At 40.3% G+C, this 14212-nt stretch overlaps 1 protein-coding gene across 2 annotated transcripts in view; it reads left to right on the top strand.

Annotated features, from left to right (window-relative positions):
- The first annotated feature begins 1592 nt into the window (after positions 1 to 1592).
- snx4 (sorting nexin 4) overlaps positions 1593 to 14212 on the top strand; it is a 54009-nt gene continuing 41389 nt past the window's right edge. The window contains exons 1-2 of one of the 2 annotated variants that reach the window (XM_072579585.1): positions 1593 to 1768; positions 10747 to 10871. In XM_072579585.1, coding sequence (XP_072435686.1) covers positions 10750 to 10871 — 122 coding nt within the window. In that variant the 5' untranslated portion in view covers positions 1593 to 1768; positions 10747 to 10749. Of the gene's footprint in view, positions 1769 to 10730; positions 10872 to 14212 lie in introns of both variants that reach the window. The other variant, XM_072579586.1, reaches the window with a different exon arrangement.

Below are 14212 nucleotides of genomic sequence, written 5' to 3'. Positions count from 1 at the left end.
CAAATTTTATCTCATTTGATAGTCATAATGAGAAAAATAACAGATAATTCTTTCACTACTATCTTTGCTACAATTGCTTTTCAAAGAAGTAACTTATGAAAATCAGCAGTCATATCCATAATTGTGAGGAAATACTGCTGTCTAGCTTTTGTTTTTCATAATGGTCCTGCACAATCTTCTCACACTTAATTGAATGGTTCTTCAAAAATGGGCATGAGTATTAAAAGCAACAGTTTGACTACTGAGTTGAAGATTTTCTACTACTTGATATGTATTGTATGTTTTACGGAAGAGCAGTATAATTAAGTCTTATAAAGTCTTGGCCAGGTAAAATGCCTATTTATCGTTGCATGAACTTTCTGAATTTCTATGTCTTGTCATACACATTTCCTGTGCTACTCTGCAATATCTCATTACAATGTTAGGACAATAGCACTATCTGATGAACTACCATTCATTCTTTGTCCACTTTTTCATTAGATATCCTTAATATGAGAACACTCAGAAGCCTCTTCAGCCTCAGCATTTTTGTGAGACGTTTGTGCTATCTTATTTGATTCTACATCTGCTTTCTGAGTCCCAGCTGAAGACATACCAAGCACCTCCTTTGAATTGTCCTCATTTTTAAGGAATGTTTTCACAATTCCAATTATAACATCCTTGGTGAATGTGCCTAGCCCCTTTGCTATAGAAATTCCTCCCTAAATCCCTGTGCTTTTGTAGTTCTCTTTCTTCCATCCAGATGTACTTTATGGCTTATCTGAACCATCAAGCTGTTGGCCATCTGCCTTAATATTACCTTATGTGCCTTGACATCCAGCAACACATTTTCAGCTCTGACTATGTAAAATCACCAGGCAGTGGTAGGGGCAAAGGCAGAAGTTTGGCACCCAAGTTAGAGTCAGGGGAAATACAATGGGCCGAATAATCTCCTTTGACACCATATTGATTCTGTGAATTAAGAACAAAAACAGAAACTGCTGGAAAAACTGAGCAGGTCTGGGAGTATCTGCGGAGAGAAATCAAAAGTTAACGTTCCGGGTCGAGTAACCCTTCTTCAGAATTTCAGTAGCCCTGCGAATTAGGGACAGACACCCAGCATCACCCCCACCCCATGAAGGAATAAAAACAACATTCCTTTCTCACTTTGCCGTACATTCAGTTTCGGTTGGGGGCAGGGAATTAAACTTCGCACATGAGTCCCATTTTCAGACTTGCACATCGAGGTCTTGTAGGAGACGAGACAGTGAGGACTGCAGATGCTGGAGATCAGAGTCGAGAGTGTGTTGCTGGGAATGCACAGCGGGTCAGGCAGCATCCGAGGAGCAGGAGAATTGACGTTTCGGGCCGGAACCTTTCAACATTCCTGATGAAAGGCATACGGCCGAAACGTCGAGTTTCCTGCTCCTCGAATGCTGCCTGACCCGCTGCGCTTTTCCAAGAACACACGCTCAACTCTTCGCAGTCTTGTTTCTGTCATGCGCGAATGGGGAAACAATCGAATAAGGACACAAACCGCGCATGCGCTGCAACCAGCCGTGTGTCAACCAGCAGCTCGTGATGTGAATCATTACGCGCCGTCGTGCGGTACGCCACGCATGCGCAGATGGCGCCCGGCGGCCATCTTTAATGGCGGCCTGCGTACGGAACTCTGGTATTGTTTGATTTATCATCCTCACACTACGTTCTGATCGTGTTCAATCTCTTCGTTTTCCACGGTCAAGATAGATTTGGCATTAAAGCATTTCAATAGTGCATTCTCCCTGAGGTGAGTGAACATAAAATGTCAGACGGTGTTTTTTTAAAAAAAATTGATTGTGCGATATTGGTACAGCATAAGATCATGGCAGCAGGCAAAGAGTGAGCTCAGTGCAAATATTTGTGGGGACAGGGAAGGGCGATGGTAAATGTTGGATGGGTTGTGTTGTGCTGTGGGCGGCTCTGCATGCCAGCTGCTCTGAACTTATACTCCAGCCGTAAAGCTCAGCGTTGGGGCTGCTCAGGAGGATGTTGTTGACATGCCAAAAAAAAAGCACTGGTTTTCCATGGACCAAAACCAAACGGAGTCACCTAAGCACCCTACTTTTAAATTAATATTCAAAGTTTAACTAAACAGCTACTTAGTGCAATAAAACCAAGATTGAAACACAAACAAAAAGTGCTGGAGAAACTCAGTAGCTCGGGTAGCATGTGTAGAGAGGGCAAAGATAGTGTTTAGAGTCCAGTGACCTTCAGGCTGCAAGAGACTGCATCTTCTAGTCCCAAATACTCGTGGACTTCTGATAGACTTTTAGTATCTGAGCAGATTCTTAATAATTCTTTTTTAGCAACATTCCTCATAGTGGTTCTTAGGAAAAAAAAAGCAGTGCTTGTGAAAACCAGCACCTTTTTGGGCATAATATACTTAGTTTGAATTCTCAACATATGTTTTACTTTAAATTAGTCCTTGGAGCTGTTAAATAACACTTTATTGGAGCAAATGCACTGAGAATTGAGGGACTGCTTTTTCTTTAATGGGAAGAGATGTTTGTCTATAACTTTTTTTTAACTTTTAAAAAAAATCAAATAATGAAAAGAGCATGCAAAAGAATGTATCAACTGACACTTGGTTAAAGCTTTGGCCCAAAAATTGGCAAGTAACTAATGTTATAGAATTTATGCTTAAAGTGTATATTTAATCACTTTTTTTTTTCTTTGACCAGATTTGGCTGTAAAAATGATTTGGGAGTGGGAATACTGGGTAAACATCTAGTGGCATTGAGAGATAACTAAAATGGATTTTACTTTGAAAATATTCACCTAATTTAAAAAGGCATCTCCAAAAAAAAAGGTGGTAGATTTGAAAGTGGAAATAGAAATTCTGTGTCATTGCGGGAGTTTGCATATCAGAAGAACTCACCTAAGCATTAAAAACACTTTGGTAAACTTTTGAAATTGCATATTGGAAGAGGACCATGTATCTATGCAATACTTTGCTATACTATTCTGATTAGATGCTCCTTGTCAGACATTTGAGGCACCTTCTAGTCCAGTATGTTCAGTGATATAATGTGTTTCTGGAACCTCCGGCTCAGGAACTACACTACAACTTGCACTACAAGAACTCCTTTGTCAGCTGTTTGACCAAACTAGTTCACTACAATTCGGTGTTAAATAATTCTATATTTGATATGGGCTTCATGTTTCATTATTCATGTTTTTTAATGTTTAAACATCACAAGAGAAGTTGACTGCTTTGTATACTACAGCTTGTCTCATCTGTCAACTTTTAAATTTTGTTGATCACAAATGTTACCAGAATATTTCTCTGCTATTTCTGTTGTTTGTACAATAAAACAGACATTTTGCTCAATGTGGTAAATTACTGTACTTCTACAGTCAATTAGTTTTAATTTTGATTTATCACCCTTACTGATTGTTTCGTAGCCACTGAAAATGTATAAATTTGGAGATTAGATTATTATTCCAACTTATCAGGATAACTTTTTAAAATAAATCTAAAGGAAATTGTGATCTCTGTTCCCCTGTCCAATAGTGGAGAATATGTTGAATGCAGCACTAATTTTAATAGACTCCCTGGAGATATCACTGGCATGTCTTGTTCATTCCAGTTATTTTTCAAAAAATGGTGTTGACCCATCTTATTGAACAAAATTATGTGTGGCCCTCGAGACCATTTTAGAAAATAAGATAGTCAGGACTGCAGAGTCAAAAAATGTAGCTCTGGAAAAGTGCAGCAGTTCAGGCAGCATCTGAGGAGCAGGAGAGTTGGTATCTCAGGCATAAGCCCTTCATAGGAATGTAGGAGATGGGGGGGGGAAGGGGGACTAAGAGATAAATAGGATCGTGGGGCTGGGGGTAAGATGGCTGGGAAGTTGATAGGTCGGTGGGGAAGGGTGGAGCAGATAGTTGGGAAGGAAGATGGACAGGTCAAAAGGGCATTGCTGAGTTGGAAGGTTGGATCTGGGTTGAGGTGTGGGGAGGGGAGATTTGGAAGCTGGTGAAGTTGGTATTGATGCTGTGTGATTCAAGTGTTCCAAGGCGGAAGATGAGGCAGTTGCCAGGTCTCTTGGATTTGGTGGTGGATGAGGCCCAGGCCTTGCATGTCCTTGGAGTTGAAGTAGTCAGCCACAAGCTGGTGGTTTTGTTTCTGTGTCCCAAAGATGTTCCCTGAAATGCTCTGCGAGTTGGCATCCTGTATCCTTGATGTAGAGGAGACCACATTGAGAGCAATGGATACAGTAGTTCAGGTGAGTGGGTTTGCAGGAAAATCTCTGGATGTGAAGCAGTCCTTTAGGGCCTTAGACAGAAGTGAGGGGGAGGTGTGGGTGTGGGTTTTACACCCTCCAACTTGTACCGCTATCTTGACCTGTCCTACCTGTCCATTTTCCTCCCCACTGACCTATCACAATTACCCCCTATCGCCTTCCCAGCTACCTTGCTCCAGCTCCATCTCCACTTGGTTGCTGCCTGACCTGCTATGCTTTTCCAGTGCAAAATTTTAGAGTGATTTGGAAGTGCCAGTGTTGGATGGGGGTGTACAAAGTTAAAAATCACACAGACCAGGTTCTAGCCCAACAGGTTTATTTGGAATGAAGAGCCAGTGCTCTGAAAGTTCGTGCTTCAAAATAAAGCACTATACCTGTTGGACTATACCTGGTGGTGTGATTTTAAAAAAAAACTATTTAGAAAACAGTTAGAGACAATCTCATTGCCAATAATTGCAAAGAGGTGGCTACATTCTCAGGTACAAATGCAATAAATGGCTCAACTGAACTGTGTAATTCCATATATTTAAACTTTCCAAAATAAGTGTTGATACAGTTTAACTAATTATACTGAAACCCCCATATTTAGGAGTTTATTACAATCTACTTCTGGAACATATGATACCCAATTTTTGACCACTTTAGGTGTGCATGGCAGCATTTAGGTTTGTATTGGTTTTAGTTTCTTTGCACATTTTATGGTTGAGATCGATTTGTTCTTGGGTCATAAGCAAGCACATGTCCATTATATAAAAGTAGTCCATATTCAGTACACCAACATTTAAGAATTAAAATGAATTAATTGGAAGTAATTGGCTTTACATTTACACTTATCTCTCCACCCCAGAGACTCCCAACCTCATTCCTGATGAAGGGCTTTGGCCTGAAACGTTGATTTTTCCTGCTTTGTGGATGCTGCCTGACCTGTGCTTTTCCAGCACTACTCTAATCTCCAGCATCTGCAGTACTCACTTTTGCCTTTTACTGAAAAAAATTGCTAGGTGTAAAAGTAGTTTGGTTTCAGATGTCCATGCTTCCTGACCGATGAGAGGCTGTGTTATAACCTTGGATATGCCAATCATCTTTAATTCACTTACACAGTTGACTTTTTGAACAGAAGGGGGTAGGGTACTGGGAACAATAGTAAGTGATTTTGGGGGGGGGAAGAAAAGCAAAAACATGACAAAATTAAAAAGCTTGAAGAGTGGAAAATTTTAGCAAAATTGTTCAAGGGTTTATTTTCATATTGGATACATTCCAAATCAAATGCTTTCAAACTGAAAGCACATTAGAGGGACATAAATTCCATTGGCAAATCCCACAGATTGTATTGGGAATATTACGTTCTCAAGTTGAAAAGATGTCACCCAAGGCTCAAGCTAATGTTTTAGGGCTATGGCTTCAAACGAGTATCTGGTGAAATGTAAATTCAGTTGCTAAATCTGGAATTGTTGACAATGAAACCATTCAAAAGTCCTGTCTTTTAAGGAAGGAAATCTTCCATCCCTACCTGGTCTGGCCAAGATGCAATTCCAGCTCCACAGACGTGTGGTCAACTCAAAAACCTTTCTGAAATAGCTGAGTTTAAGTGGAAATTAAAGATAGAAAACAAGTGCAGCCTTTGTCAGTGACACTCATTCCATGAAAGAATATGATGCATGCAAATCCAGATTCTGATTTAGAAAATTTTCTGCCATTCATACCTCTCCCATCATTAGACAATACATCATCCACAATCATAAATTACTTATGCTGTTACATTCAATCCTTGTTTCCAGATAGACACGTGAACTGCTCAAACATGAATATACTTTGTTAATGAGTATGAAATTTCCAACTACTACAGCAACCATAAACTAAATATACACAGATGTAGGTGGGACGAGACTGGACCAGAAAGCAAATGTTTTCCATGGAGCAAGAACAGGATAAAACAACAGGAAACTAGGGAATTCTGTCAGTCTATTCCCATGAATTTTTTGGATTATCCAACTTCTCTTCCCTTCCTGGTCCACACATTAGTTGATATTAAATTTTATTCATTCATGGGCTGTGGGCACCACTAGCAGCACCAGCATTTATCGCTAATACTTATTGCTGGAGAACCACCTTGAACCACTGCAGTACAATCTCTGCAGGTAGAGCCACTGTTTCTGCTTGGGATAGAGTTCTAGTATTTTTACACAGTGAAACAAAGAACAAAAATGCTTCCAAGTTTGGGTGGTGAGGGGCTTGGTGAAGAACTTTGAAGGCGGTGGCTTTCCCTTTATATTTGCTACCTCTGCCCTTCTAAATGATAGTGGTCCTGTGTTTGGAAGATGTTGTCCAAGAAGCTTTGGAAAATTTCTGCAGTGCATCTTGTAGGTGGTACATACTGCTGCTGAACATCGTAGTGGAGGGAGTAAATTGTGTGGATACAGTGCCAAGCAGGGGGCTGCTTTGCCTTGGGTGGCATCAAGCTTAAATTTGTTTGGAGGTGTGATCCTCCAGCAAAGTAGAGAATATTCTATCACACTTGAGTGTCACAAGTGGATTGACCTTGGTGAGTCAGATTACTACCACAACATTTATGGCATTTGATCTGTGCTTGTAGCCACATTACTTGTGTGGCTAGTGCAGTTCAGTTTCTGGTCACTGGCAAATCAAAAGATACCAATAGTAAGGGATTCAGAAATAATCATGCCTTTTGAATGGCAAAGGTTATTGGTTAGAATCTTTTGTTGGAGAGTGTTATTGTCAGGCATGTGCCATCCCAAACTTGGATATTATCCAGGCCTTGCTGCATAGCCTGTTTCAGTATCTGAGGAGTCAGAAATGATATCTGGGCGGGTTGGACCGAAGGGTCTGTTTCCATGCTGCACATCTCTGACTCTGTTGCATATTGCATAGTCACATGTAAACTTCCTAACTTTTCATTTTACTACGAAGGAGTTGAAAGCATTGCAAGAGAAAAGAAAAAGGGGGTGGGGAAAAAAAGAGAGAATGTGTTCTGTAAGTGTCCAAGCACTTGCACTACTCCCCCAGGATTAACTTGCTACAGACTCGGCCAGCTGGACGCTAGCCAATGTAACTTCGGTTCCAATTTGTTGCAATATGAACCCACAGTATTGGTCCCAGGCTGGACGTTGCGTTTACTCAGTGTATGGTGCAGATTTCCATCAGTCATATTACAAAAGATCATAAAAAGAATACCACAGATGCACGAAGCCAATGCAAATTCTATATTTCCAAGTAAAAATTAATTATTTAATGATATTAGGAAAACAACAAATTATACAGGACTAATGTTGTGATAGAGCAACTATAAAAGTATAAATTATGGACCATTACTACTTTGTATGATGAGATTCTCTGGCACAAAACATTGATATAATGATTTGAGAACTTATTGCATGGATTGTTGGAATCAGCTTTTTATTTTGGCAATGACAAGTTTGCTTTCAAGAGATCAGAGTTCATTGTGGTGGGGCATTGGAGAAGTTCAGGAAAACATACCTCACTTTTAACAACCCACTGAAATCCTAAACAATTCTTCATACAAGATTTAAGGTGTTCTATGTACAGTTTTAATTACATAAGAAAATTGATCTGCTTTGTGACTAAACATAACTCAAAATATATAATACATGCAACAATTCCCATTGAAGTATAAATTTGCTAAATTAACTTGAGGCTGGATAGATACCAGCCATTACTGTATACCTATATAAAATAAAAGCATATACAAAAATGTACTTGATAAAATTTAACTCAGGACTGTCTGAGGTAATATGGGCTGAGGTTAGAAACAGGAAAGAAGTCACCCTGTTGGGAATTTTCTGTAGGCCACCAAATAGTTCCAGAGATGTAGAGGAAAGGGTAGCAAAGATAATTCTGGATAGGAGTGTGAGTAACAGGGTAGTTTTTGAGGTTTTTAATTTTCTAAATATTGACTGGAAATGTGTGTAGGATGATTTCCTGACACAGTATATAGACAAGTCAACAAGGGGCATTGGATTTGGTACTGGGTAATGAACCTGGCCAGGTGTTAAGTAGATGAGCACTTTGGTGATAGAGACCACAATTTGGTTATGTTTACTTTAGTGATGGAAAGGGATAGGTATGTAATGCAGGGCAAAAATTATTGCTGCGGAAAAGGCAATTATGATGTGATTAGACAAGATTTAGGATGGGTAAGGAAACTGCAAGTGGTGGGCACAATTGAAACGTGGAGCTTTGTTTAAGACACAGCTACTGCGTCCCCTTGATAAGTATGTACCTGTCAGGCAGGGAGGAAGTGGTTGAGCAAGGGAACCGTGGTTTACTTGAGAAGTTGAATCTCTTGTCAAGAGGACAAGGAAGGCTTATGTTAGGGTGAGACGTGAAGGCTCAGTTAGGGTGCTTAAGAGTTACAAGCTAGCCAGGAGAAGTCGCTGACCAGTTGGATCAAGGAAAACCTTAAAGCCTTCTATGAGACTATCATTGGCTAGACCAATGTTTTATTGTTTATCCCTAATTGCAAACACATTGCTGTGGGTCTGGAGTCAACATGTAGGCTAGACCAGATAAGGATTGCAGTTAACTTCAATAAAGGACATAAGTGAACCAGGTAGGGTTTTCCTAACGATTTGTTTCATGGTCATTATTTGACTCCTGATTCTGCAGTGGCAGGATTTGAACCCAGGTCCCCAGAACATTATCTGGGTCTCTGGATTAATTGATCAGCGATAATACCACAAGGCTATTATCTCCCCTACATTTCTACTATTGTTTGTTTTCCAGTGCCTAGATCGATGCCAGGTTGACCATTTATTTTCGATTCTTTGTTGAAACTTTGTAGTGATTCTTACCATTATGTGACAGTTTGCTAGGCCATTTCACAGAGCAGTTGATTGAAAATTAGAGGGGTTTGTTCTAACCCAAAATATGGTGTACCTAAATGATAGATTAATTTTTTAAATTTCGCATCATTATTTTATGTCCATATTGATATTGGCTATTTCCAATGTAAACTTTTCAATTACAGTGTTGGTGTAATTTTTTGATCTCAAGTTTTACCTGGTACTTGCAGAGGAAAATCCAATGCTCCAGCCAGCTCTAATTCTAAAAGTAATATCTTTCATATTTTACCTAAATTAAAAACTAAGATGTTGTTGTCCACCCATTGGCACTATACTTGCACATCCTGGATAACCATTTGCTCATTGTCACCTCTGACAATGCTTGTCATGGCTGTAAAATGAGTAATGATAAAGTTATTGAAAACTTATTGAGAAATATTTGCAGTGAGTAGCAATTCTCTCTCCAAAAGGATGACAATGCATGGGCCAAAGTCCCTTGTGCCCTTGCCTTGAACTCAGTCATTTTGCTTTTTTTTCCTGCCCTCCCATCTCAAGTTTTTCGAGCTCACATTGTCCACCTTTGACATTAATCTCTCAAACTGCTGACTATCCAACTTTCCATCCCCTTCCTTCACCCATCCTAGAACCCAGTCCTGAGGAAGCATCACTCAACCTGAAACATAACTTTGATTTTTCTCCACAGGTGCTGCCAGACCTGCTGAGCTTTTACTGCAATTTCTGTTTTTAGTGTGGTCGGTTATTTATTCTTGTGATGTGGGCATCACTGAGAGGTTAATATTTGTTGCCCATTCCTCATTGTCATTGTCATTGAATTGACTTTTTTTTTGGCCAGGTCCTACTGTTGTGGGTCAGAAATCCTATAGACTAAACTGGATATGAATTGTAGATTCCCCTCAAATCCACATCAGTAACCAGATGGATTTTCGTGATAGTTGACACAGAGATGATTACTAGTTTTCAATTAGATATTTTGTGTTAATTGAATTTATACCCTATACACATTCTTGTAAGGACATTACTCCTTTCTGCGCAATTCTTCCATGACCAGACCATTCTTATCCCTGCCTCCCCATTGTTGTTTAGATGGATGGGAGTGCAATTCACTGGTTCCATTATTTTCTGTATAATTACAGCCAATTAATCATTTGAAGTGGCTTTTCTACCTTTTCTGACTGTTTTCATTTACAAAACGTTCTGCTCTTTCGCATCTGTTATGCTTCTCAACAGCACCATCAGAAATCAGTGTTAATTTTCACAGCTTACAATTCTTATCTCTACTGATAACTTTCTCCATCTGCAGTAACTCCAGATTATGTGAAGCTTTTATTTTAATAGTTCCCATCCTTGTTTTCAGATTTCTCCATGATCTTGCCCCCTCCCGCCTCTCTCTCATGTTCCCCAGTCTACAACCATCAGAGATATCTGTTGTAACCGAATTATGGTTCTAATTTTGCTGGCTGTGCTTTTAGCTGCTAGCCTCTCTCTTTTTTTGGTCCAGAAATCCATCCCAAAATGTTTTCCTCCAGATGCTCTTTAAGATTTTGTATGTCTAAACCAGTTGCATATTTGTGCCTTGCTGTCTAATTTTTCTGAAGCTGTAAGCTGTATTTAAATTGTGCAGTTTATTTTCTAAATAGATCATGGAAGACAAAAGCTGTTTATTGAAGAAAATGGAGATCAGTGTGTCAGAAGCAGAAAAACGGACAGGCAAAAATGCAGTAAACATGCAGGAGATTTATACAGTCTACCTTATTGAAACCAGGTATGTAAATATGTACTACAGCTAAGTTTCATTTATGTAGTTTCATAGTAGTGCCACTGCCTTGGTCTGTAGTTTGTTTTCTTTAGTGCATACACAAATAACGTTTTGACTTTAGACTTCAGTAGCAGACATTTTAGCAGTTCTTGCTATGTAACTATAAAGTGATTTATCCATGTTTTGACAAACATTTCATCATAAAAATTTATTTTAATTTTTTACAACATGTACTGTTTTTTAGTATTTTACTGCATAGGAATTCTAAAATTTTTGCTAAGTGAGCAGGTGAAAGATCTCTTGTGCCAGATCAATGTTATGCCCAAATTTGGTGTACACTCATGCTGACTTCTTTGAGATTACCATATAAAGTTTCACTTAAATTTTAAAAACCATTCTGAAGTTGTTAACTCAACATTTGTGCAAGTCATAAAATCAAAGTTGACACTTAGCCAAGAAAAAGTGGAGAAATAAGTTTTCTTTGTTTTATATATAGTAGTCTTTTTTTTAACATGGGAAATTACTGCTGCCTAAGTTGCATGATTAAATCTTGTTTCCAGGTGATTTCTAGTTTCTACATAAATTCTGAAATTGGGGAAACTTGGTAAGCAACTGAATAACTGATCATTTGAAGTAATGCCAATGTGAGGTTGTGTGTTTCTGATCACTTTAAATACTACCTAATTCTAACCCTTTTTTTTGTGGTCTGTTTTCCTAATGTACTGTGTACTCCAATATGCACTTCTCTTTCCAAACTGGAATAATGTGAATTTGTGCCTTTTATTTCCACTTCATGAAGTGGATGTTGCTGTTGAGACAGCATTTACTACCCACTCCCAATTCCCTATTGAAAGTGTTGGTGAGCCTCCTTTCTGCAGTCCATGTGATGTGGGCTAACTTATAGTGCTGTCCAGAAATTTCCTTCCATGATGAAGGAGCAGCAGCATGGTTCCAGTTCAGGATGGTGTGTGGCTTGAAGGGCAGCAGGCAGATGATCAGTTATCCTACCAGATAGTAGAGATTATGGGTTTGCACAGTTTCATTGAAGCAATCTTGGTGAGTTGCTGCAGTGTATCTTGTAGCTGTTAAGTGTGGTGGTGGAGGGTTTGGTGCCAGCCAAGTGGGCTGCTGTGTTGACTGATGTTGTAGGCATTCTGGTTAAGTGGTGAGTTCAGTTGAGTTTCTGATCAATGGTAACTCCAAGGATCTTGATTATAACAGGATTCGGTGATGGCATACCAATTGAATATCCAGTTCTGATTGAGGTGCACATTGCCAGGCATTTATGGCATGGATGTTACTTGCTACTTGTCAGCCCAAGCCTGGGAATTATACTGATCTTGTTGCATTTGAACATTGGCTCCTTCAGTATCTGAGGAGTTGCAAATGCTGCTGAACATGGTGCGATCATCGGCAAACATCTCCAATTATGACCTTGTGGAAGGAAGATCATTGAAGAAACAGCTGAAAATGGTTGGGCCTAGGATGCTTCTGAAGAACTTATGCAGAATGTCCTGGGACTGACCTCCAATAACTATAACCCCCTCTTATATGCCAGGTATGACTTCAAGTGGAAAGATTGTCCCTGGATACATTGATTTCAGTTATGCTTCTGGTCTTTCATCCACATTCGAGCAAGGCTGGAATGAGGTCAGCAGCTGACGAGGTATCATTGAGCTGGTTATTGCTGAGCGGGTGTTGCTTGATAATGGTGTTGATGACACCTTCAGTCACTTTACTGATCAAGAGTAGACTGGGGCAGTAATTGGTCGAGTTGGATTTATCCTGCTGTTGCATACAGAACGTACCTGGGCAACTTTCTACATTATTGGGTAAATGCCAATATTGTAACTTGAAGAGCTTGGCAAGGAGAATGGCAAATTCTAGTCTTCAGTATGATTGCTGGAACGTTGTCAGCACTCATAGCCTTTGCACTGTCAAGTGCCTCTGACCACTTATTAATATCAGTGTGAATCGAATTGGCTGAAGACTGGGGGTATCTGTGATGCTGAGGACCAGAGAAAGAGGCCAAGATAGCTCATCCACTTTGGCATTTCTGACTGAAGCATTCACAGCAATCTTTCACACTGTATAGGGCTCTGCCATCATTGAAGATGGGGATATTTGTGGAGATGCCTCTGGTGAGTTATTAATTATTCACAACTGGGATGGGTCTGCAGAGCTTGGATCTGATCCGTTAGCTGTGGGATCACTGAGCTCTGCTATTTGGTGTGTAAGTAGGCCTGCTTTGGTGGCTTCACCAGGTTGACACCTCGCTTTCAGGTTTGCTGGATCCTGCTCCTGGCATGCCCACCTGCACTCTCTATTGAGCAGGGTCGATACCTTGGCTTGATGGTAATGGTTGAGTGCTTGGCCATGAGGCTACATATTCTGCTGTTTTTTTAAATGTATTTTTCTGCAGCCAGCAGGTTGGCAAGGATGAGGTCAAGTATGTTTTCTCCTTGCTTCCTCACTGCTTGTGGCAGACCCAGTCTAGCAGCTATGACCTTTTTAGGACAAAACCAGCTAGATCAGTGTACTACTGAGCCACTTCTAGTGGTGGACATTGAAATTCCCTATTCAGACTACACTTTGCACTCTTGTCACCCTTAGAGTTCCCCCCAAGTCTTCCTCAACAGGAGGAATCAGCCAAGGGAGACAATATATGATGATCAGCAGGAGGTTTCCTTGCCACATTTCTCATGACGTCGAGACTTCATGAAGTCAGGAATCAATATTGAGGCTTCCCCAGGGCAATTCCCTCCTCTCGCCACCTCTGGGTCTATCCTGCTGGTGGGACAAGGCATATCTGGGGATAGTGACAATGATGTTAAACACAAAACACCCCTTTGAGCCTACTCTGCCATTCATCGTGATCATGGCTGATTTGTCCAACTCTATAGCCTAATCCTGCTCTTCTTTTTTTTTTCCCCTATAACTTTTTTTTTTAGATTAGTTAGTGTGGAAACAGGACCTAGGGCCCAACAAGTCCACACTGACCCTCTGAGCAACCCACCCAGACCCATTCCCCTACATTTACCCCTTCACCTAACATTACGGCCAATTCACCTAACCTGCACATTTTTTGGATTGTTGAAGGAAACCGGAGTACTCTGAGGAATCCCACGCAGACATGGGGAGAATGTGCAAACTCCACACAGACTGTTGCCTGAGCCGGGAATTGAACCCGGGTCTTTGGTGCTGTGAGGCAGCAGTGCTAACCACTGTGCCACCGTGCTGCCCGTATTGATCCCATTTGCCCTGACTGCTATATGTATCTAATTACCTTGACTAATTTCAATGTTTGGGTATCAACTACTTTTTGCAGTAACGAGTTCCGCATGCTC

Source organism: Chiloscyllium punctatum, chromosome 10, assembly GCF_047496795.1.
Source record: "Chiloscyllium punctatum isolate Juve2018m chromosome 10, sChiPun1.3, whole genome shotgun sequence".
Classification (NCBI taxonomy): Eukaryota; Metazoa; Chordata; class Chondrichthyes; order Orectolobiformes; family Hemiscylliidae; genus Chiloscyllium; species Chiloscyllium punctatum.
This window is presented reverse-complemented; position numbering and strand designations above follow the sequence as displayed.